This window comes from Rhea pennata, chromosome 13 (assembly GCF_028389875.1).
Source record: "Rhea pennata isolate bPtePen1 chromosome 13, bPtePen1.pri, whole genome shotgun sequence".
NCBI lineage: Eukaryota > Metazoa > Chordata > Aves > Rheiformes > Rheidae > Rhea > Rhea pennata.
The window spans coordinates 6711973-6736703 of NC_084675.1; the positions used below are offsets into that span (position 1 = coordinate 6711973).

General features: G+C 32.5%; 1 protein-coding gene across 11 annotated transcripts in view; it reads left to right on the forward strand.

The window, feature by feature from the left end:
* Window positions 1–24731, forward strand: part of RPGRIP1L (RPGRIP1 like) — an 82941-nt gene that overhangs the window by 42060 nt on the left and 16150 nt on the right. For 7 of the 11 annotated variants that reach the window (XM_062586440.1, XM_062586438.1, XM_062586441.1 and 4 more), the window contains 9 exons: window positions 356–507; window positions 2773–3139; window positions 4106–4308; window positions 5124–5150; window positions 5522–5605; window positions 7289–7363; window positions 8984–9146; window positions 10212–10312; window positions 21902–22085. In XM_062586440.1, coding sequence (XP_062442424.1) covers window positions 356–507; window positions 2773–3139; window positions 4106–4308; window positions 5124–5150; window positions 5522–5605; window positions 7289–7363; window positions 8984–9146; window positions 10212–10312; window positions 21902–22085 — 1356 coding nt within the window. The remainder of the gene's footprint in view (window positions 1–355; window positions 508–2772; window positions 3140–4105; window positions 4309–5123; window positions 5151–5521; window positions 5606–7288; window positions 7364–8983; window positions 9147–10211; window positions 10313–21901; window positions 22086–24731) is intronic. The other 4 variants (XM_062586444.1, XM_062586443.1, XM_062586445.1 and 1 more) reach the window with 4 other exon arrangements.

The window sequence follows — 24731 nt, forward strand, 5'->3', positions numbered from 1 at the left end:
TGCCTACCACTCTAGGGCATTTTCAGCAGCTGGCATACCAAACTTACTAAGCTTTGTTTTCCTTAGAGAGATTAAAATAATGAACTTTATTTGACTCTATAGCATGGATAATAAATGTTGCAGATAACAAAATGAAACAATTTTCATCTTTTGTTTTTTAGACCTTGTAGAGCCAGCAAAGTTGTTCCTGATTCTGACATAAACTAAACATGTCAAGTCACCAAAACTGTCATGGTGCATAGTCACAAGATTGATTAATACTTAAATTGTGGCATTTCCTAGCTTTTCTGTTTTACTTAAGTACTTTAACATTGAAAATAAAATTAATATAATCATAAATGTATTTATTGCTTAGGAATCAAAGGAAACATCCAAAATTATGGCACGGTAGAGTACTGGATCAGATTACGAGTTCCGATGGATCAAGCTATTAGACTCTACAAAGAAAGATCAAAAGCTCTGGGGTATATAACATCCAATTTCAGAGAACATGAGCAGTCAACCCAGGTATGTTTGGTGTTGTTCTTAATAATTTTGATGGAATAAACTATTCAAAATTACTTTTTCAGTTCAAATACTTTACTTCAACTCTTTATTTAGTCAAGATTAAAGAGCTTAAAGTTTCTTGAATGGAAAAATATAAGTTGAATGACATTTTTATCATGTAAAGAGTTCAGGAACCAGCTGAATCATAGCTTTGCTAAAGAGACTAAGTCTTAAATCAGTTATTAATTTTTACTGAAATGGTCAATAACTTTGTGGCCTGAAAATTTGAAAGAATTATGTGATTAGTATATTTAATTTACTTAACCTCTTAGCCTCAGATTTTGTTAACACTTTATTGCAATACACAGGAAGTTAAGCCAACTCAGTGTCAGATTGATGGTACAGATTGAGTCATTTTAAAGAAAGGTTTCAAAATGTTTGAAGTTTGGGTGTGAAGGTCATATTATTTCACTTTTCCTTTTCTTAGATGGAGATGGAATTCTGTTGCTATAACTCACTGTACAATCATGCTTTAACCAGGTCACAGACAGAAAAAGTAGAGAATTTCAGATATCTTGAATAATTGCCTTTAGGAAATTAAAACAACCAATCTTAACTGTATAAATTCAAGTGCTGCAGACCTTCTAACATGCCATTTTGTTACTTATTCCAGCCTAAATAACTGTAAACTTGAAGTAACGTTAATGTTTTATCTTAGTCCACGGTATAAGCTTGTATTATACCAGAATTTCAATTTGTAGTATAATGTAATCTGAGAAGTATATTTGGTATATGAATTCTATTATAGGTCAATGCACGTATTTTCAGAGTAACTTAGTGGTTGATAATATTGTAACATTTATTTTAAATCTGCTTTTAAAAGAATCAAAAGTGATTTTTAACTAAGTAGTAAATTCTGATAGTTGATAAATGCCAAAGTTGAAATGTAAGGCATGTGGAAGAAAGAATTTTATTGTAATTATTGTAAAATTCCAGGTTCAAATATAATAGATAAAATATACTGATTACATAGGAGGAAATAAAGTCAGAAAAATGGGAGAAATTAAAGACAGCTTCTACTGCACTGAAACGCTGCAGTTTTCAGAAATATTTCATGGCAGAAACTGAAAGTCATATATCTGTGGTACAGATGGTTATGTTATGTTAAAAGTCCCATCTATCTGCAGCTGCAAAAGTAGCTTCAGTTGTGTGTTCCAAAATTAGAGCTTTCCCTGGTTAAATATATAAAAACTTTCTGTCCTGTATAGTTGCAGAAATTGTGCTAACGTGAACTGTGTGCAAACTGCTATAATGAATTTGTTCCGGTTCTGTGCATAGCTTGAAATGTAGACTTGAGATTGCATGTGAAGTAGTTAATCTTAAGCCCATATTTGACTTTCTCATTAACTCATTTCAGTTTGGATTATTTAATCAAAATATTTAATGTTTTATCATACAAAATCAAATTGATGCACCTTTCCTCAGATACCAAAAGACAGCTGCTAGAATGCTGGCAGGATAATTTTGTACAATGAATGAAAATACCTGTGCCATATTGTAATAAAAAAAAAGTAGAGGCTTTGGATACCAATATAAAGATAGCTATGTTATATATTTTCTTGTTACTCTTCCATTTTTATTAAAATTAATTTCTTGGTGTGCTGTCTTTGGGTTCTACGCTATGTACAGGCCCCGATGATAGGTAATTGATAAAACTTTTGAAATCATTGTGTTTGTTATCTGCCTTAAGCAGTTATTATTACTATTTATATGCTGATTTCTGCTTTTTGAATTTGTGTACGTAAAGGTTTTAGAAACAGAAAATACTGAGGCAAATTAATTTGTGGTACAATTTAATTATTGAAAAACACACATATAAAAGGCGCTGCAGTTATTAAAAAAAAAAAAAAAAAGGAAAAGTCTTCACACAGAATAACTGTCAAGATCAGAATCCTTAATTCGAAAGTGGTACTAGATGTGAATCACTCTTGAAACAGTGATCTTCACTATTTTGTAGGTAATCAGGTGATAAGTGGATGATAAAGTTTTAGGAGAATAAAGCAAATAATCACAAACTGGAAAGGATTAACCACTTATTTCTTTATGCCTGCAATCAAAGAGAGATGTAGCTGAATTTATAGAACAAGTAACATTTTGACATAAGAAGTTAAATGGTGGTTGGAGTGTCATTCAAGCAATCGGTTATTTTTCTATTTATATAGTTCTTAGAGTGCAGCAACAGAAGAATTCTAATGTTTTTAATTTAAATTCTTTTTTCATTTAAAGCAGCAGATACACAGAACTGCCCAAGTCAGCACTTCAACAGATGGCAATTTAAATGAACTCCACATTACAATAAAATGTTGTAACAGTCTGCAGACCAGGAAGAGACATCTTCAGCCAAATCCTTATGTTGTCTACAAGTTCTTTGATTTTGCAGACCACGATACTCCCATCATTCCTAGCAGCAACAACCCACAAATAGATGACCATATGTGTTTTCAGGTGCCAATGAATGCAGATTTAGACCGATACCTAAAATCAGAATCTTTAGCTTTTTATGTATTTGATGATGGTGAACCAGAAGAAGGTGGTTATTTAGGAAAAGCCAATGTACCTCTAATTTCTTTAGCACATGACAGATGCATCTCCGGTAAGAATTTGAGCTTTTTAAGAATAACAAAATCTTTACCTCCTGTTTCCATATCTCTTTATATCTCTTCAAGAACCAAAACAAAGAAAATCCCTTATCCCTTGTAGACAGTTTTAGTTTGACAGAGTTTTAAACTCTAGTGAAATCCTGCAAAGAGTTTTGGCATTGTAGTGTTACTTAAGTCATGGCTAATGAAATGTCTGTGTCAGAACTTGAAACTGATTCGTTAGTGTAATGAGTAACCTTCAAACATTAGAGAAAGAGAAGAGCTTCAGATATCTCTTCTGGCCGCTAAGACAGGACTGACAGAACGTTCCAAGATTGTTGTCCCTTTTTCCTCTTTCTATGAAGAGCAGCCCTACCTTCAGTGCATGGACTGCTCCCCACAAGTTGGTGTCATTTGCCAGCTTGCTACAGTTATTTATATTAAAACTGCTTAATAATTATTTTTGTGTCCGCTATGAGATATGAATACGATTTATTTAAAAATAGGATTCTATAATGATCTCATGTAAATGGATAAAAGGGAAACATTTCCATGTGAATTTAAGGTATTTCTTCTCTGATAAATCTTTAGAAACTTACAGATATTTAAAACTTGTTTAATTTTTTTTTTAGCAAAAGTAACTTACTATAAAAAAGAAAGTGTTTTGGTTAAGATAGATATTGCAAGATGTCAGTAAAGATCAATAGCATAGTATTGGACTGAGAAACTAGCATATCTTGAAAGAACACAATAATCTAGTGAGTTGTACGTGTTAACTGTGACTTTCCTTCTAAATCTTACATTTCTGAATATGCTCTGTCATATTTGGAACTACAAAAGATAATATTTTGACATGATATGGCTTCTAAAATTACAGTTATTAAATCATTTAATTCTTGACTCACATTCTGATTTCTATTGCATTTTATTGTATATATATGAAACAAGAGATTTAGATAAGACTTGCATTTTGCTTTCAGGTGCTTTTGAACTAACAGATTCTGAAAGACGTGCTACTGGTACCATCAGAGTTGAGTTAAAATGGAAATTTGCTTATTTACCACCAAGTGGATCAGCATTGGCTGCAGACTTAGTAAATTACATTCAAAATGAGAAATCAATGGCAACTAAATTGCTGGAAGAGGCTCCAGCCCTGTCTCCTCCTTTTACTTCATCAGTGACAGTAAGTAATTTAACAAACTCACAGAAGTTAAGAGATACAAAAGACCTATTACATCAGATTATTTAGTTCTTTCCTGATGACTAGAATTATTGTAAAATAATGCTTGGTACATATACTTCATATAACCACCATCTTGAATTTCCTTTCGGAAGTGAAATTTTTGCTGTGTCTGTAATTTTCAAAGGTCTTCTGTAATGGTAGGTAACTGGTTAGCAAAAGGGCAGTGGGAGAAGAGAAATAATAAACGTTAAGCATCTTCCTTATGTAATTAATGCTTATTAATTCTGTTTTCAATGCAGTTGTCCTCTTTAAAATAAAGTAATAGTATGTTTGTGTAACTTTAGGTCTGAGGCTGAAATTTGCAACAGTCATAAACTCAGCTACCTGATATTTCTGTGGTCTATTAGAAACTCAGCCAGAACTTGGTCAGTAGGGATGACTTTGGGCCAAAAGAATTCTCAAGCAGCTAGACCCAAGCCATATGTAGACTCTTAAATGTGTCTGCACACCACTGCTTGTTATTTTGTTGCCTGGAGCATGGTGCTAAGATACCCAAATTAACTTCTTAAAATCACTCATAAACAAACTCATAAATAAAAAGTAGAGCAAGGATATTATTGTGCATAAAAATCAATGGAAGTGAAGGAGAATTTCTACCTTCATCAAAAGAGTAAAATATGAAAAGCAATAAGCCACTTCTTGTTTATTTTTTCTCTTTTGTATTGGAACATCAAGACAAATATTTCTAAGCCGTTTTGTTAATTTTGCAACTTTTAAAAGTCTCTTACTGTTTCTATATCATCATTTCCCAACAGGATGATGGGGGTAGTGTCAAAAATATGGTAAGCCTACAGAGCAAGAAAACAAATTAAGCATTCCATTAATAACAATAATAAATCATTCTGCCAAATATGTGATGATATTTGATTTCAATCCTGCACTTATTTTTCACCTAGAACTCGCATTGTATAGCCATGGTTGCTGTAGTCTGTTACACCCATTTGTGGCTTTGTTCTGAAAAGTATCTCCATTTTTGCATGGCTGCCGATTCAAACCAAATCTGCATAATCTTGCCTGTTTCGAACTGACGGTATCTAAGTTAGTATAATTACATTTGGCTACAAGAAAAATTAGGGTCCCTCACAATTTATGGTAAAATAAGGTGATTAGAATATAGAAGTAAATGGTCTTCAACTCTATTTGTGTATTATAGATACCAACACCTAAACCAAGGCAGCGTGCAGCTCAAGCAGACAAGAAGGTATCTTTTCTGGATATCAGTTCAGTACACAGGACAGTAAGTTTTAAGTATTTTGCTCATGCATATTGAAGCAAGAAAGACTGTTTTGTCATACTGTGGACAACGTGCAACTATTAGTGAACACTCCATAATCTATCAACAAAAGACTTGAATGTCTCGGGCAATGAATGATAGCGTGGTACTGCATATAGTTTGGGGAGCACAACGCAGGGATGTCTCTGTGACTCCCTTAGAATTGCTTGCTGTCCACCACAGTTTACTAGCTTCAGCTTTCATGGACATAAGGCTGCTTCCAGTAGGGCCAATTAACTATCTCTGCATTGTGTTACCTGTCTTCCTGGGTTATTAATTAAAATGTATTTGTATTGTGTGCCACCTGCACAGACCTCTCAATGGCTTCACAGAAACCAGCTTGATCCACACAGATCTTAAATGTAGTGTCAACGAGATACACAATTTGACACAGTTCACAGGCCACAAGGGTTATCAGCTGATATTACACACACTGTAAAAACAGTTATAATACTTCTAGACTTGGGCTACATTATCATGTGTACATCCTTCTAGACTCTAGACAACTCTGCATGGAACTAACTCTGAAACTTCCGTATGGTGTAAGTTTTTATTTGATCTTACATAAACTGATAAGAATAGACTGTATTTACTCTTTTAATTAAGTCCAGTAAATAAAGATGGATATCTTAACACCTGATTGTCAGGAGCTATTAGTTATGAGTATTATTATTAGTTAATAATATTGTGTAGCATTAGTTAAGTAAAAACTAGCTGTGATCTTTTTTCCTCCATTTTTTCCATTTGTAAATGCCTTGTTTAGATTTCTTTTTTGAAATGTAACATCGACTTTCACTCCATGGCTCCTTCTGCTTTTGCCGAGTTTACCATGACTAGAACTTTGTTTTGAACTGCACAGCATGGACTGTAAATAGGAATAAAATTGATCTCTTGTAATTTTTAATTTTTAAAAAAGTAAAATATCAGTGAAATCAAATCTTTAGAAAGGTTGCATATGGAAAACTGAAATGTTAGCCATATATTTACACACATAGCACCTCTTATCTTCAGCTGTCTGTAGAGTAACCTCTCAAAATCTGACCATTTTTCATAGACTATGTTTCCTCAAAGGGAGAGAGTTATTTATTCTGTTGCTATTGGAATTCATTCAGTACTGGGCAGTCGGCTCCCTTAGCTGCTTTCCAAATCCAAGCCTCGTTGTCTGGGTACAGAATTATAGTATAGTGTTGTTAATAATTAATAATGAAATAGCTGGGGTTTCTGTGAAATCTAAGTCTTCTGTTGACATTGCAAAGTGTCTGTGCAAGAAAATTTAGACGCTTAAGAGATTAAAACCAAGAATGAACTGGAACAGTGTGCTTCATTTTCTGGATAGCAAGGAATCTAGTTCTTGGATATTAATGGGGCACATGCCAAAGCAAGTAGATGATTTGGAAAAGAGAAACTCACTAAAAAGTTTGATGAGCAGTTAGACACGCATTAGGGCCCAAAGCAGTCACACTGTAAGAATTGTCCAGCCTCATAGGTAGAAGCTGTAGCAGCTAGCTATAGCAGGGAGCAAAAGCTAATGCAGGGAAGCAAAGGAGGCCATAATTTCCTGTCCAAATGCTCATCCACTAGTAAATTCATATGTGCTAATTATGTAGTTTATATTAAATGCTTCCCCTTATTTTACCCATAACTTAGGGCTCTCTTACTGTTGAAAAAGATGAGGAACTTGCACAGAAGATTAAGGCTTCAGCAGTGCCAAGTGTTTCAGAGGTATGATATGAGATTGTTGAACTTTTGTGACTTTATAAAGTGTATTGTTTGAATTCTAGGTATGTGATGTCTCTTCAGAGTCATGTATTGAATACAAAACTATAATTGAATGAGATCTCAAAAACATCCCTGAAATATGTAGGAAAAAAAATAGTGACTCCTTGGGATGATGTTCCTGTTTTTTGGTCAGTAGGCAGGAATATCTCTACTTACTACTTTTTACGTTCAGTTTAAGTTTATTCTATCCTCTCTATAAAAATCGTCATTGTATAAGTGACAGGGAAGTGAGTGAAGAAGAATGGGCTAACTTTGGAATATATGCTAAATATGTACCACTACAAGGAGAAGAAAAGTTTGGAATATTGTAATTTGTAATATTGCAGTTGGTTGGGACATTAAGCTGCTGTGGCAGATTGTCAGACTGTAAATTCCAGGGGTTTAACAGAATAGTTATTCACTGGCCTTTATATTCCTTTCACTTTTCTGTTTTAAAGCTCATTTGGGGCTTTCATTAGAAAGCTGTCTCCCTTCCACCACATTGGGTGGTATTGGCCAGTAGATTAATCAAAACATATTCTTTCTTTGAAAATTATATCCACAGAAACTCAATTCTGTCACTGAAGCAATTATTTATAAAGAATGGCCAAGCATCGTCTAGAATAAAACGTGTTCAACATGACACGTTGTCAATGCCAGGGAGGGGTAGAAGACAAGACATAAAGCCTATTCTCTATCACTTGAAAGCTTCCAAGATGAACTTCATTTACAGAAGAAGGCACTTCACTGTTGTGACTATTCTGTATGTGGTTTCAACTATCTTAGAGCAGTTTGAAATAACAATTCAGGGAGTAATCTGGTCCAAGTATAAAACAGTTGTGGAAAACCTGGATGTTCTGTAGACAACTGAAAGTTCTCTCATATATTCTGAGAAGGGGAGATGAAGCCTTAGTGTTCTAACTCTGGAAAATTCTGTCCTAGAGAATTATCTAATAATAGATTGTACCTGATTTTCCAGCAAATTTCCATGGGAGATGCCATGTCTCTAACGTTATATCTGCTGATGAGGTATTATTATATGTACTTGTATTCAAGTGAAAGAAGGGAATAAGATTTACTTTGATTTATCTCGAAGTAAATTACACACAGAAGTTCTTTTATCTTAGATAACATGCTTGTAATGTTCAGCATATAACTGCAAAGTTGTTTCTTTTTTGTATGATTTCTGGTTTGCCTTGGAAACAGAAAATATTGTATATATAAATTATAAAATCGCTAACTGAGTAAGTTTTTTTGGAAAAGAGTGCTTTAGAACTGGAAGAGCTGAAATGCAAATGTATGCTTGGAAATCTAAGAGGCTGAGTATCTGTTGACAGGTACCAAATGATTGTAAAAGTTGTTTTAGTGAATGTACATCATTAGATATACTTCTTTTTATGGCATCAATTATTTGTTACTGCAGTTGAAAACTGATCAGCTTTTCATTGCCTCTTACACTGCATCAACAACATAATTGTTTAACAAACTATATATAATGGACATGAGCCATAATTCTACTATTCAGGGAGTGTTAAAAAGGCTATCTAAAGTTTATCTATTTTTGTATTGCATGTGGTATGTTAGGTTAAACAAGAAAGCCTGGCAGGTGATAAGGTGAAGGAGATTGCTGAAGAAATTCAACAGGAAAAAGAAGACCTTTCACATCTGTCTGAGGGACAGTTGGCTGACCAAAGCTCAGCTACCTCAGGAGATGAAACAGAAATAACTGAAGAATTAGAACCAGAAGGTAGAATTCATTTTTATGAATAAGAAACAGTATTTCCTTAATAAATCTGTCTCTTCCCATTTTTTAAGCATTTCTTCCTAGCAGTGGGAGCTGCCTCATTATGAGAAGCTTCATGACAGAAATGATATTCTGGTATACTTTATAGCTGAAGCTAGGTGGTAGATATGTAGGTGTTATTTTCAGCCCAAATGGAAACTGCATTGTAATTGAATGCAGAAATCTGGTATCTGACCTAGATTCATGAAATATTAAAGGAAACCTGGCTTCTATTTTAAATGTCTTTGTATTCTCCCGTAGAACTGTGCTGTTAGAAAGACTGTTTTAATGAGTATTCTCCTTTCGTCTGCAGATAACAGTCAATGCTGATATCAGAGATCCTTTCAGACAGTGAGAGGATAGTATGTCATACCACATATGTGACATAAAGTTGTTAGAAGCAGATTTACTGAAAGGTTATAAAAGCCAGGTCATCCTGTTCTACTTCTGAGTGTAAACATTGCATCACAGAAATAAACTAAATTTCTGATACTATAAAAAAAAAAAAAAAAAAAAGGAAAAAAGGCACAAACAAGATACTAGCATTTTACATTCAGTTGTTTTCAGATTCTGTGCAAGAATTCCTCATTAGTAAAACTTGAAAAACACGATGTTGACTCTGGTGTATTTTTAAGTAATTTTATTCCAGAAAAGAGACCTGAATGCTTTAGAAAATAGTCCATCTGCATGAAGAACAATTTATTTAAAAAAAGAAAAGAATACTCTCTTCTTTATACGTGCATACTATTAAACCTAGCTAGAGGAAATCCACAAATTCAGTCCATACTCTTATATAAAAGCTAATCAATGTCTGAACTGCAGTTCATCTGACAGACCTTTATCATTGCACTCATCACCTTTCCTTTGGGAAACCAAGAAAAAAGACTCTTTAGAACACTTTAAGGATCATTGATTTCTCAATGTTATCATCTACAAGGAAAAAAAGATCTATCTGCCACTGTTGTTTTATATTTATGAGAAACTTGATTGCAATATATTAAGTTTTCTAAACAAAAATTTTTTTTTTAGCAGATCAAGATGATAGACAGGCAAATGATGCCATTGAATCAATAATAACTGACAGCGATGATTGTATTGTTCCAAGTCCAGGGTCCAAGAATATTAAACAGGTCAGTCAGTATTTTTGGCAATTGAATGTTCGGTAAATCTAAGAAAAATATTTTAAACTTAACATTCTGTAAGCTTTGATATTTCTAAGGTCAGATTTTAAGGAGTCTTTGATTAATGTATGTTTGCCTGTTGCCAGTTCAAACAGACTTCTTCACAGAAAGTGGAATAGTTAACCTAGTGGCCATATTGTGAGTATAATTCATAGTATTTTACATGCAAACTGAACCCAAAATTTTCAGTGAATCTGAAAAACTGAGCTTTCATGTCAGATAGTTAAACATAGGAGTATCTGATGATGACTTTTCAAATTTTAGGTGAAAGTGTCATATGAATCTAACGTTATTGTTTAGGAAATCTTATGGTGTACCCAAGAACTTTAAGGATTACTGTAATAAATACTAAAGGTTGAATTGCTTGATTTTCAGACCATCACATCACTTTTTACATCTGCTCTCTGATTAAAGAGAATCATTTTAATTATTCTTTTGACTCATATAAAGTACTCTGATGGAATAGTGCTAGAGATTTGTGTGTTCATTTCCATGATAACCTACTCACATACTGTCTGGCCTTAAAGGTGTACATTTCTCTAGTATTTCTTTTTAAGATCAATTTTTACTACATGACAACTTTTGAGTTCCCAGAAGAAGTTCCTAATATGGAAAAGGAGCCTGTTTGGCTCAGTTTATAGTGGATCTTTATTAAAAAAGAAAAAAAAAAAAAAAAAAAAAAAAAGGAGGTGGCAAGAATCGTGCAGTACTTGGACGTGGCAAGAATCATGCAGTACTTGAAAGAGGATGTTTTCATATGTTGCCATCTCCTGAACCTAAATATTATTTTGGGTGTGCCTAAATAAAGAAATCTTTCCCCTAGAAAGCTTTGAACTCAAACTCACATCAGCCTAGGCCTGTTTTTGCAGGAAACTGGTCCACCTCTGTCACCCCTAGTCATATCAGTTATTTCCCTCTTCCTAGCTGAGCCAAATTCCTATTCTTATTTAAAATACTGTTCAATGTACACACAAACTATTCTAAGCTAGACTTTATTTTGATTTTTTGAGCTAAAAATCCATCCTAGGTAAAATGTAGATGCCAATAACTAAAAAAAGTTTTTTTCAAAATAAGTTACCTTAGACATTGCAATGGACATGAAAAACTATGCTTAGATAATAGAAAGTATCTTCACTTTTAGAGTTAAAAATTTGGGGGTTTTTTGTTTGTTTTGGCAAATTAGACCTCATTTGCATCCCTTACAATGCATGTGTTTACTCTTTTTCTACTATCTATTGATACTCGCAATGATGTACATTATTTCTGTGTTATTTTCAGTACTTTTACTTGCTGTGATTTCTCATCTTACTTCTTTAAGCTTGTGATGAATCAGATAACCAACTGGTGCTTAGTGATACATATTTTCACCTTTTTAGGCTTTCCTTCCTTCTTTATAAAAGTTAATTTAAAAAAATAGAGTGATTTTTGAGGGATGATTCATACTATGGAAATATGTTATGTAACTCACAACAACCTTTATTTAAAAAAGACCAAAAAAGCCATGAAAACTGTGTGTTATTTGAAGAAGGCACCTCCATGCCGTGATAATTGTGTGTGCTTCAGCACACTTCGTTTCCTTTAACTGTAATTTTATTTGTTGTCATCTTTTCCTTTGTCATCTAGGATTTTTGCTGCCAACAAACGCTTAGTTTGTTTCCCTTTAGTAAGTCTCAGGTATTGATCTTCCCTCTGTTAAGCCAACCAAAAGCCAAATGTAGAAAATTAGGATGTGTGATAGATATTACTGTTTTTCTATGATATATTTGTTATACCTCACGAGGAGAGAAAAAACTTAGTAGAGATTTAGAGTTAATTTCAGTCTGAGTTCAAATTTTAACCTTGTGCAAAATCTCCCTAACTGAAGAATGTAACTATGTGAATGCAAAGAACTTAGTCTTGTTGTTCAGTCCTATCCGTTGCCTTTATGTCAGAGAACGTGCTCTCTTCCTCCTTCCAGCCTTTTCTAAGGAAGAGGAGAATAATTTCACTTGTCAAGGCTTGTAGTAAGTCTACAAGGCTTCACTACCAACTGTGTTGCAACGCAGTATGTTGACTTGATTGAAATGGCAATTGCATAGGCTTGAAGCTATTACTATCATGCAAAATTAGATGCATTTTCCAGTTCAACCAAATAGATTTTTTTGTTGTTGTTCTTGATTTCCCATTAAGTTTAGAATTGAAGATGAGTTTTCAAGAAAGTTTGTACATGTGCAGGATTCAGTTGCTTCAGGGTTCCGTTTCTGTGCATTATTATTTCTGGATGTGTACCAAAATGATATTCTGTTGAGTTTGTGCTTAAAACTAACAATTAATGACAACAAAGTAACATACACAGAATAATGAAAAATAACTCAAATATGGAATATTTAACTTTTTCTCAATAGTATAGCTCTATACAAATACATATTTTGTGCTTTTAGAAATGAAGCTGACCAAACAGTCTTCAAAAAGAAAAAATATCACTTTAAAAAATGATTATGATATGTCTAATAGTTAATATTTCTTGGGTCTTTCTTAGTTTCTTTGGAAAGGCCCAATAATATCATATGGTTATGTCCTTTATGTCCTACTGGCCTTTATTTTTTTTTTTTTTTAATGTTCTGATATGTAATAACCTAGAAGAGTTTGATTCTGGTATTCTCTGTGCAAGTAAAAGTCTGTGTGACATAAAGTAACTATCAATAATAAGCAATGTTTTATATGAGAAATACTGCTCTTTTATAAGCTCTAGCAGGAGTTTAGAAATAATATCATTCATATAGACTGCAGAGAGATACAGAAGATATTTTGAAAGATGAAATTGTATTGTTTTTTATAAAAAAAAGTATTCACTTGTAACTTTGTGACTAAAATGGCTAATACTCATCACCATTAAGCCAAACAATAATAAAGTTGATATATACATTTCTAGTTATCCTGTATTTAATAAGATCAAAATTATTTCAGATGACTTCTGAAAGAATTTTGAGTGTAGATTCATTTATGGTTTGTTAACTTCTACTTTTCTCCATTGATCCCTTCATCAGGTAATAAAGTGTGTGTTAAAGAAAGGTAGATAACCAAACACAAGACAACAAAAGCTATGAACTATTAAGGCAACAAATTTGATACAAATTTGGTTTTAAAATAAGGCATTGCTGTATTTGAAAACTATGCTAATTTAAAGCTTGTGAAAATTGAGATTGAATTTGTTGTTGTTTTTTTAAAAGATTAAATATCAGTGCCTTTTATCTTTTGAGATGAATATCCTGCAAGTAATCAAACACTGTAAATACGACTTGTGATTTTTAGAGATTGTTATGGTGATTATCCTATAAATCTGAGCTGTATGCCAAACTGTTTAAGCCATTTAAGATTGTACTGTTTCTTTTTTGCATGTTGCAAATTAGACAGTTCATGGTTATTTCTTAGATATGTTGATCATAAAAGGAATCTAACAGATTTTCCAGTACTTAGCTGTACCATTTACTTCTTTCTCTTTTCTTGTCTATGATGTATAATTAATCATAGATTACTTCATTTTGTTTCATTTCATTTACAACATTTATGAGCTTCACTTTGTCGGTATGAAATGCTTGTCCCCTTCTTTCCTTTCCAAAGTGGCATAATTAGTGTTAGCATCTTTTTTAACAGGCTACATAAAGTTTAGTGGCTGGATTAAATCAAGTCATTAACATAATGTGCTATACAATTTGCCCCTATCTCTTTTCGTTTCCAGTACATCAAAGTGCCACAGAGCACCAGTGTAATTGGGCCTTGCTAGCTTGTCAGGTTCAGTCAGGCTGATGGCTGCTGCTTTTACTAAAAAGCTTCGAGGCATGATAATTAATAGAGAAAAGAAGTCTGAGAAATGTAAAAGTTTGGACAGTTCTCTATGAATATTTCATACATTTGAATAATCAGAAGTTAACATTATCAATTTGATGTATAATACATTGATTAAAAGCCTTGTTTCAAGTCCTCAAAATAGACATCAAAACTGGGAATTTGCATTTCCTTTGGCATAGTCTTTGTATAAGAAAAGAAAAAAAAAATCATCTTTTCTCTTCTATCCCTCCTCCCTTTCACCCCCATGTCTATACTTTATCATTATAGAAGATAATACAGCATTCAAATCTTACTACAAAATTTAGTGTTGTCAGCTTGCAAGTTGTCTTAAAATGTGCCCATAAGGCAATTACTGGCAAATGCAATTTATTCAGTGGTGGTCCTATTTTTCTGTAGGTGTATTTTCATCTGTCCTCTTCATTACAGACACTAGGAGTGCATTTTCTTGTACTAATAGCAGTTTATTGAAAACTGTCATTACCAGTTCAAATAAATTAAGATCTCACAATCTAATTAATTTTGACATTAAAATCTCTTAAATACCTTTAAGCAATGCCAAATGCTTGTAATTCTGTTTTTTCAAAGAAACATCTTTGTGAAAAGTTGGGAAGATGTAAAGCATAAAGTTGTATGTATAGTAAAGTAATAAATACATTTACTTTTTATTATGCCTTTTTGCACAATTAGTTGATATTTCTCCTATGAAATATTAGCTGCATTCATCAAAAGAATTTGGGCACTGTGTTGCAATTATAAACTCTGGCTGCCTTGTTTCCTCTTTCGGTTTACTTTCTGCAGGACTTCAGTACCTTTAATGTACTTTAGGGAGACTCCTAAGTACTCAGCAGTTTTTTAAACTGGCTTGTTGTGTGGCTATCTAATCTGAACTTAGAGATCTAAATTCAAACAACTCCTTCCTTTTTCTTAAGATTACGCTGTGGTGTCATGTAGGCTGGCCCTGTCTTACTGAGTGGGCTTGATTCTACTTTGTCAGGAATACTGATTTGTTAGTATTGACATTCTTGTCTAGATCTAGCAGTTGGGGAAGTACAAGTGCTGCACCAGCATATTCAATGAAACATGAAATAAAATTCTTCAAACAGAAATCACCAGAATGAGGTACAGATAATTTGTTAAAGCTTTCAGTCAGTATTTTCAAAGAGTACTGACTTAGTCTAAGAAAAAAATAAATATTTGCCATTCTTATCTTTAAAAAAGTTATTGGTGATTAAGGTCAATGTGAGACAAAAGCTAAAGTGAAAGAGATGAAGTTTGAAGACCCCAGGCAAAACCTGAGTTGCTTTTTTCATTACTCCTAGTGATATTTTCTGATAAAGCGTGAGATGGACCTCATTTAAATAAATAATACACTGAAATGACAAATTTTTAAAATTTATAGCGCTTGTCAAATATACTTTGAAGTATGTGTTTATCTCTTCATTTCTGGTCTGTCCTTCAAGCACTGTGCTCAGGAGTCTTAATTTCTTTTGTTTTCATTTTAAGTACATTGATGATGCTATCTTATTTCCAAAATTAAATGCTAATAAAATTATTTATACTCATTTCAATGCCTTACTATCAATTTGCAGATGTAGTTAAGAATCAAAATGAGTGTAGAATTGTACTTGCAGTGCTTGAATGCTTGAAACCACTTCTAATATACAGAAGAGATTACATAAAATCTAAACAATGCACAAGTTGAAAAAGAGGGACAATTTTTTATTTCTGACGAAGTAGAAAATAAAAATAGCTGAGTGCAATAGAAACGCGATAGGACAATTTTCACAATAAGGATTTTACTATAGATGGCTTCAACCTTTGTAAGACAGGTTAGAAAAGGAGATGATGATGGTTACAGTTCTTGAAAAGAATTTTATAATGATGCTTGTGGAATAGGTGCTAATTACAAGCATGTATTACAAGTCATCTTCAAGGCCAGCTTTTGAAATGATCCAAAACACAGAATATAAGTTGTTGTTAGGCAACCCATTGCTTATTAAGTGACAAAATCAGAATATTCAGTTGTGTAGATTTAAGGCTGAGTAAGCCTACAAAAAATTTTCAACTGGAGCCATTTTTAACCTAGCTGATAAAATTTTATGTATTTATGAATGTGAATGCTTCAGAAATTGCTTGCTTGGGAGATCATTTATAATTCTGTAAATCTGCCAAAATATGTTGTGGGTAGGCAAATGTATGAATTCCTTCAATAGAAAAAGAACTGTAATTGGTGGTCTAAAAAGTATAGCAAATGATTTGAAACTGAACTTGAGTTTTAGGTAGCTGTGGTACATCTCACCAGGCAGAATTTTGTTCACACTATGGTGGATATGAGAGAGAGAATAGAATCCCATTCATTCTTGTACATCTATAGTGTCCCTACAGAATAATATGATGGAGAAAAACCATAAAAAGTCTTAAGGCTTTAAACAGTAAAAACAACTCTATTAAAAATGTGCAACTTGATATATTTGTCACTAAAGCTGCACTTTTAACAAATGAAGATGTACTAATGCTCCTGCTTTCTTCCCATACCAAGATTTCTTTCTAAATGGATTAACTTTCAAATACAGATTTTAAAAGTTTAATTTATTTTTAAAATTCAGCAAGAAGTCTATGATCTACATATAGAAAAAATATATGCATAGATACATGCTTAAACTAAAATTCCAGCATGTTTGTCTTTGTGTAGTTTATTTTTTATGCAAAGTTGCATAAAAATACATCGTATTTTATTTCTGTAGCTTAATTGATAGATGCAAAATGTATAAAGTAAACTGAGAAATTTTCTATCCTTTATTTACGCAAGGATCGTATTTGCTTTTGAATTTAGGAGTAATTTTAAGTTTAGAAGTTATTTGAAGTAAATAACCAGTTAACCAGTTGATATTGATGCAACTAACTGACTATAAGGTTTGATACAGTCAGTATTTGATTTTCATTTGATCTGGTGATATAAACTCTGGTGAGTGCTTAAACATTAAAAGAATTGAATGAGTCTCGTCTTTGAGTTAGCTGCAGTAGAGAGGAGAAAGAGTGGGGGAAGCAAGCCATGTGAAGGGAAGAAATTCAAAAGGAGTCTTGTTCAACTGAGTAAAACTTGTATTATGAGCCAGGTGCAAGTGACTTTGTGTTCTGACTTACAGTTGTCATGACCGTATGGTAAGAGAGCTTCAGATCCCACAGTAGCTTAGTATTTTTTAAAAAATACTTAGTGTCTAATACTGAATTAGAAGTGGTCAGATTTTAAAACATGTAATGCATTGATTGGTATGTTGTTAATTTGCATAAAAGAGGCAAGATCTGCCCAGAAGAAAATCCTTGAATCATTTGCTCAAACTGTAGTAATTCATGTCTTTGAAGATACTAATGATGAATTCATGCTCTGAAAATGATGAATGGAAACTTGGTGCAGTAGCTAAAATGATGGCAGCTAGAGTCATATTTACTAAAACATTGTTCCCCATAGGTAATGGTTTAGGGAGTCCCTAAAATATATGTTTCAAAAATGATGTTAAATAGTGAAACAATTATGGGGTGCATTTTAGCTGTTGGGTGCAGTTCTTAAGTGCAGATTCAGTAAGTGATGTTAGTATAGCAGTTACAAGGAGAGCTGAGGGGATTGCAGTGAACCTTGTTAAGGACGCTAACCTTGCAACATTGCAATCTCCTCCTAGCAATGAGGAAGAATAGTGATCCTGCAGGAAATTATCCCTTAACCTCCCTCATAGTAAATCTAACTGTAAAAGAGCTGCTCAACAAGGAGAGGACGCTTTGCCACTGCTTTTAGAGCAAGTGCAAGCTAGATGCTCTTTTTTAAGCCTCATCCAATTAGGAGAAGGGACAGAGAGCACTGCCATAACCTTCTTTCTTTCCTCACATCTACATTGATAACAGGGAAAATGTTAGTAAGCTGCTGTTCCTGACATGAAAAGTCAGCACATATATTTGAGGACTTAGAGGAATTCAATTTTTATGTGTATGGTACAAGATGTTGACCTGCTAATCATAATTACTTAACAAGGAATGTTTCCCTCTCTAGGCAATTAAGAGAGAAACATTGCTGTGATAGCATTTCTTTGCAACTCTGTTTGAACATTGTTAATAGGATGATCACAGGAATTCAGTACGCTTCTTAGAAGAGAATGATTGTCATTCAGTAATTATATTTGTCAATCAAGTAATATTGACAGGACTGCAAATAGATGATCACTTGTGATTCTGTGACAATAGCTTATAATTTATCTGATTTGTCCTGACCTAATAGGGAAGTGAGTTAGTGGACAAGTGACTGTGGAAATAAATGCATAAAAATCCTAGAGTAAAGTGTAAATATTTTCAAGCATCCTTAAAGATTCAAGTTGATCTTAAGGTAGAGAAAGTTCCTCTATTTTCAGTTTTTCGAGGGCAGTATGTTAGTTAAAACTCTAGATATAATAACACTGAACATCGTTTATATTACTGCTGTAAGTGAGATTTTCAATGCTGTTGTCTTGTGCAAAAAGCACAAATTCATTTTGTCTAAAACATAATTCTGTGGGATACTATGATGGGCCATTAGAGTTGGCATTTTATTACTCACATCAAAATCTTGAGGATTTTATTCTGACCAAAAAGGAAATGCAAATATGGAACATACAGCTTCCCAAAGATGGTAGTCAAGACTTTCCATGGAACTAGACTAAGACAGCTTATTCTTTCAGACATCAGAAAGATGAGTAACTTTAAATTCTGATGTAATGCCCAGTGCATTAGTATTTAGCCAAATCCTAAAATTGTTGAAATTCAGTGATTCTTCCAAATCTTTGGCTACTATTGTTCAGAGTCTATATTAAATGATACAGAAAGTAAGACTGTTGCCATAGACAAAGAATCTGTCCCTTGTTTTGTTTTCTTCCATCAAAATAAAAGCACTGAAACCATTTCTCAGGGATGCTCATTTAAAAATTTTTAAGTATCTTTTGTTCCATTATGTACATCCAGTCACTGTATTCAGGAGACTTCAGCAAAATTTGGCATAAATCTTAGCTGATAAAGATTCGTGATCACAGGCAGATTATTGTACTGAGAAGCAATATCTAAGCAGTATCAAAATACTCTAAATTAAATGCAACATTAGCTGACTAATGGAAGTTAAAATCCAGTAATGTCAAATTAGCATTTTAATAAATTTCCCTTATTGTGCACAATGTAGACATGGTAGTTTGAGGTGTTCTACCACTAATGTAACAAACTATATAGTGAACTAAATAATTTCTTAATATTTTGTTTTGAAAGCATATTTTAGCTAGCATCAAAATAAAATGACCTGTGGGAAGTAATTGATCATGATAAACTATCTGTTTTTCACATGAATAGTATCTAATAAATAAGGAAAAGGCTAAAAAAAACTTAGGAAAAGGAAAAATATAAATAAAATATTTCACTCTGCATCATAGAAGTATAAATGGTTGTTTAAAATTTAATTCCTATCATATATTGGATGCTACATATATTTTCCGTATGACTCCATAATATGAGGTTTTTATATTAGTAGTGAAATATGACATGCTAGGTATGCTGTTCTTAAGCAGTTGTGTATTTTTATTTGCAAATATAATCTGTTCTAAAATCAGCTTGTGTTCTATTTTGTATATGCTGTATTCATGTTTAATGTTAATAAAACCAGGCTTTTAAATATTCTTGAATGTTTAGCTCTAAAGTAATTTATTTCTTCTTACAATTTTGTAATAGTATGACTCAGTTATTTGTTTTCTTATAAATTAGAAAGCAGAATAACATCAATAGCTGAATCTACTCCACTCTCCTTGGAAAAACTATAATATTATTTTCCTACAGGATGCAATTACAAGTGTTAAATATGTCAAACAAATTTTAAGTTTTGTAAAAGAAATACTTTATAATACGGGATATTGTATTTGGACTTGATTCATAAACTACTGTCTGTGTACAAACTAGTTTGACATAACTGCTAAATACTTTGGGGGGAACAAAACCACTCAGCATATCACTTTAAATATAGATGCTAATACATCTGCTCAGTGCAAAAAGAAAAGAGTTGTTTCTGAAGTAAAATTAGACAATAGAGCCAATTTCATTTTTTATGCATGTGAATGTAGAGTGCTTGAGGTTATTAGTTGAAACTGAGTAACCTTTCCAGGCTTTCATCTCTTTCTTTTCAAATTTGAATATGAAAAGCATATTCAAGTCAAAGACCATCACTTTAATGACATTTGGCAGTCATTTGATTTATTAGATTTTAGGAAAAAAATTTCCTTTAAATATTTCATCATACTATGCTAATCCTAGTAATATTGCCAGCTGAAGCCGTGTACCTGTATTAGTGGAGACAGAATGGTGTGGAATTTTCTCTGTCATCCTGGTAAAATTTCCATGAATCTACTGAATAATAAAACAACCTTATTGAAATATTCAGATTTCGGTTTTTAGTTAAAGTGTCCTAGGATACATAATAAAAGGAAATGTCTTTCGAAAGGAGAGTGTAAAATTACTTCATCAAATATTGAAAGGGCTTGACAGCAATGGAAATTGTTCCATATGAAGGATATTTTTACAATAGGCTACACCTGCTTTTCAGTTTGATTAATTATATAATAAGCTTGGAAAAACATAAGCAAAGTCCGTAATAAATTAGAATATTGATTTGCAGTTCTAACACTGATCTAGAAAGCTAATCTTTGAAATATTTTCTATATAACTTATTACTTCAAGTGATTTGATTTTACAATCAGAAATTGTCAAAATATCTCCATAGGGAAAATATTTTTAATAAAGTCACGAATTATAAAAGAAAAGAAAACATTTATGAATGGCAAGGAGCTCTGTTTGCTCTTTGAAGAATCTAATCTTTGAATGCTCAGCTCTGTACTCCAGTGGTTTTTCCTTCCTTGAATCACTGAGTTGCACAAGAAAATATTTGCCATTTCTTCTATCAAGTCTGACATCCCCTAAATGAGATAACACTTACTAAAAAGCAAAAAAAAAAAAAAAAAAAAAAAAAAAGTATAGACATTGCTGCATGTTATGAAAGCTGCAAAAAATTATCATTTTAATTAAAGACAATAAAAAAGGCTCTAGTGAAGACCAATTGGGATATTACTTTGGTTATCATATTGTTAATTTTACCTCTTAAATGTGTACTTGATTTAACTAGAAAAGTTTAGAATGTAAAATTGAATGTTATACAAGTACAGGGTTACTTTATACACTTAACTACTTCGTGTCTTGGTGTATTTTTATCTGATAGAACACCAGTCTAGTCTGCAGTAGGAACAGAGTCTAACAATTTTCTTTTATTTGAAAAACTTTGATACCTAATATTACTGAGACTATTTCAAGCAGTTACAGTATCAAGATACAGCTCACTTTGTTATGAGCTAAAAATAATAAAAATAATGGCAGCTGAAATGTATGGCTCAAAAATCATTTGTACATAAATAAAACCTTAACTTCTCCAGCACTGTATGACTCTTGCAAAAATATTTTCAACATCAAATATAAATAAGTATCTGTTGCAATGATACTGTTAACTGCAAGCCCTATGGCTTTAGAATCTCACTGTGGCTGTGTCAAAATCAATCAATCACTATTTAGCCATACAAAATACGCAATGATTTAAATATTTGTTTGAATTAACACTTCAAGAAATATAAAATATTTTTTTTTTGTTTTTTATTTGTGGTTTAATAGACAGGTGAAAAAATCCGGATTGAAATTATATCACTTTGTTTTACTGATTCACGAGTTGCAATGGATGACACAGTTCAGCAACTGTTTGTAGAATGCAGGTTATACAATTTCCTTGCAGAGGAGACTCCAGTGTCACTTCCAAAACCAACAGGTGGTCAGTGGATACACTATAACTACAGCAATGGTAAGTATTTTGCATTCCTCATCGGATTTTTTCTTAAGTTCTGTTTTATGAAAAAATACTAAAGCCTACTTCCTCTATATTATGGTTACATTTATAAGAGTTCCAGTTGTATTTGTCTGTTTCCCAAATATTTTTGGAAATATTACAGGTGCCTTTTTAAGAAAGTAGCTAGGGATGATACAACTATCAAGTATAAACTTATTGAAATGGACTTATGTGTGAAGTGATAAGATTACATTACATTTCAATATACTGGGAGCTTATAATTTTTCTTTAATTAGACTATATGCAACTAAAATCATATATTCTTTCAAAAAGAATATTGAGGTCAAGAGAAGAAACTGATGTCTCTATTGGTACATGATGATATGGCGAAGGAAAAAATTCCATATAACTCTGTAGAACTAAAACACATTTAAAACCAGAAAATATATAATTGGACTTGAACATCCTCTGGGAATTCACAATGTTTTTTTAATAAGAATTTTTTGAAACAAGAAATTATTCAGTCATGATAGTACTAATAGTACATTGCTGTTTTCTTTACAATACTTAATCCTGCGTGTTCTGTATGATTTTCTGTAGAAAATTAACATTTGGAAGTAGTTTATGTCAGTACATAATATACTTTACAATTAGTGTAAAATAATTTACACCAGTAGTATCCACAGAACTATTGTAATAACAACTGATAATGTTCTTGTTAATTATTTTCTTGGCTATTTCATAGTATTTCAATTATTAACTTTTTTCTTTTGCTGATAAAGTCTGCTTACATTTAAGGCTCAAATTGAGTGCTTCATGTTGGCTTGGACTTTAAGTGCACTTTTATCTGAGAGTATCTTGGAACAGGTCAAACAGTTTGCTATATTTGTGGCACACAACTGCTAGCAACACTCAAGCATTCTTTTGATAATCATTTTATAAAAGCAGCTTTTGAAAAGGTGAGGATTTGACTGCATACCTCTCCAAATTGCTACCATCTATAACTCTAATCTTAGAAGGAAACTTGTCTAAGAATTTATTACATTAACTCATTTACATCTTTCAAATACTCATAAACTATTGAATTGCCTTGTAACTGAAGTTGCAAACATCACATCAAACATCTTGACTATACTGGGATGTGTCATTTGAGAGAAAATGTAGAGGACAGGACACAATGTTTTAACTTAACTCCTATGACTTTGTGAAAGACAGTAATTTTTGTAAGACTTCAGAAAAAAAATAACTGATACCACCGTAGATGGTACATTGTTCACTGAGGCTTACTTCCATTCAAACAAGTGGGATTTCTGGCAGCATATACTAAATGAGACATCAGGTAAGTAAAAATTTGTTTTAGAGCTTAATAAATATTTGTCTTGATAGCTGCTAAAAGCACTTTTTCCAAATGTGTTAGATAGGCAGACAGTACTGAAGTCAAATTTGTAAGACCTTGTTACCGTGAACCAAAAAAAAAAATAGTTTAACACTTTTCAATTTCTTTTGCTTCTTGAATTCTCATTGCTTTGCCTAGAATTTGTTTAAGGTGCAAGAAGCATGCAGAAAGTATAACAATAAATTCCTACACAATCTTATGATTCTGCTCTATGTTGGGTATAATCCAAGTAGCATATTAAATTTTTTAAGCACTGACTCTGCAAAGCTGAACTAGCAAAAGGTAGCAAAGTTAGGGCAGATGCATTGAAAACCTAAAAGTGGAAAAGAAGAGACAGTAATGAATATGGGATGAAATTTCTGCCTCTAAGTACAATGATGAAATTTAAACATATTTCACGCTATGGTACTGTAAGACAATACCAGATTAATACAGACTGTCATTTGTAAACCTCCCAGAGCTGGTATACTATATCATATTATTTCTGCTAGTCAAAACCTGGCTTCATAACTTTAATTTTTCTATTTACTGTCCAACTGTAGAACATTTTAAAGTTTAAAATAGTCTAATGAATCAATATAAAAAAGTGGGTTTTGATCTCGATTGCTCTAGGATTGTATTCTGCAGCATACTTCTAATGCAGCTCTTATTTGCAGAGTTTTATTTTGATAATTGGTCATCTGATTTCTACTTAAGATTAACTTTGTATATAAGGAAAAAATCCTATTGAGTCTGCTGCTTGATAGTGTCAGTGAGAAAGCCAGTAAGCTAATAGTAATGAAATCTGTGTCTGTGTTTACTATAGCTTTACTGCATCTCTTATTCATGCCTAATTAGATTTGAGTATGTTGAATATTTGAGGTTAATTGAATATTTTCTTTAATAAAAATGAGATTTGCATGGGAAGAAAGAAACATACTGAGACTGGAGGGGAAACTACTAGCCTTCTAGATTTTGCATGGAAAAAATGATGATAAATCCATAGGTAAACTAAAATATTGTTGTTTCTGGTAAATAAAACTTTTTTAAATTATTTATTATTTGAGCAGCATGACTTTTTTGAACCTTTCTTAGCTGATACCGGGGGCTCCATTCCTTTTTTTGTGTAAAAGGAACATTTTTAATGTTTCAATACCTCTTACATGTTCTTTGCCTTTGTTATTTTATATGTAAGGTTCCAGTAGAATAAGTCCAGTAGAAACTTGTTGATAAACAGTATATTAGATCTCCATTGATCTGGACATACAGGATCTGGTGAATTTCTC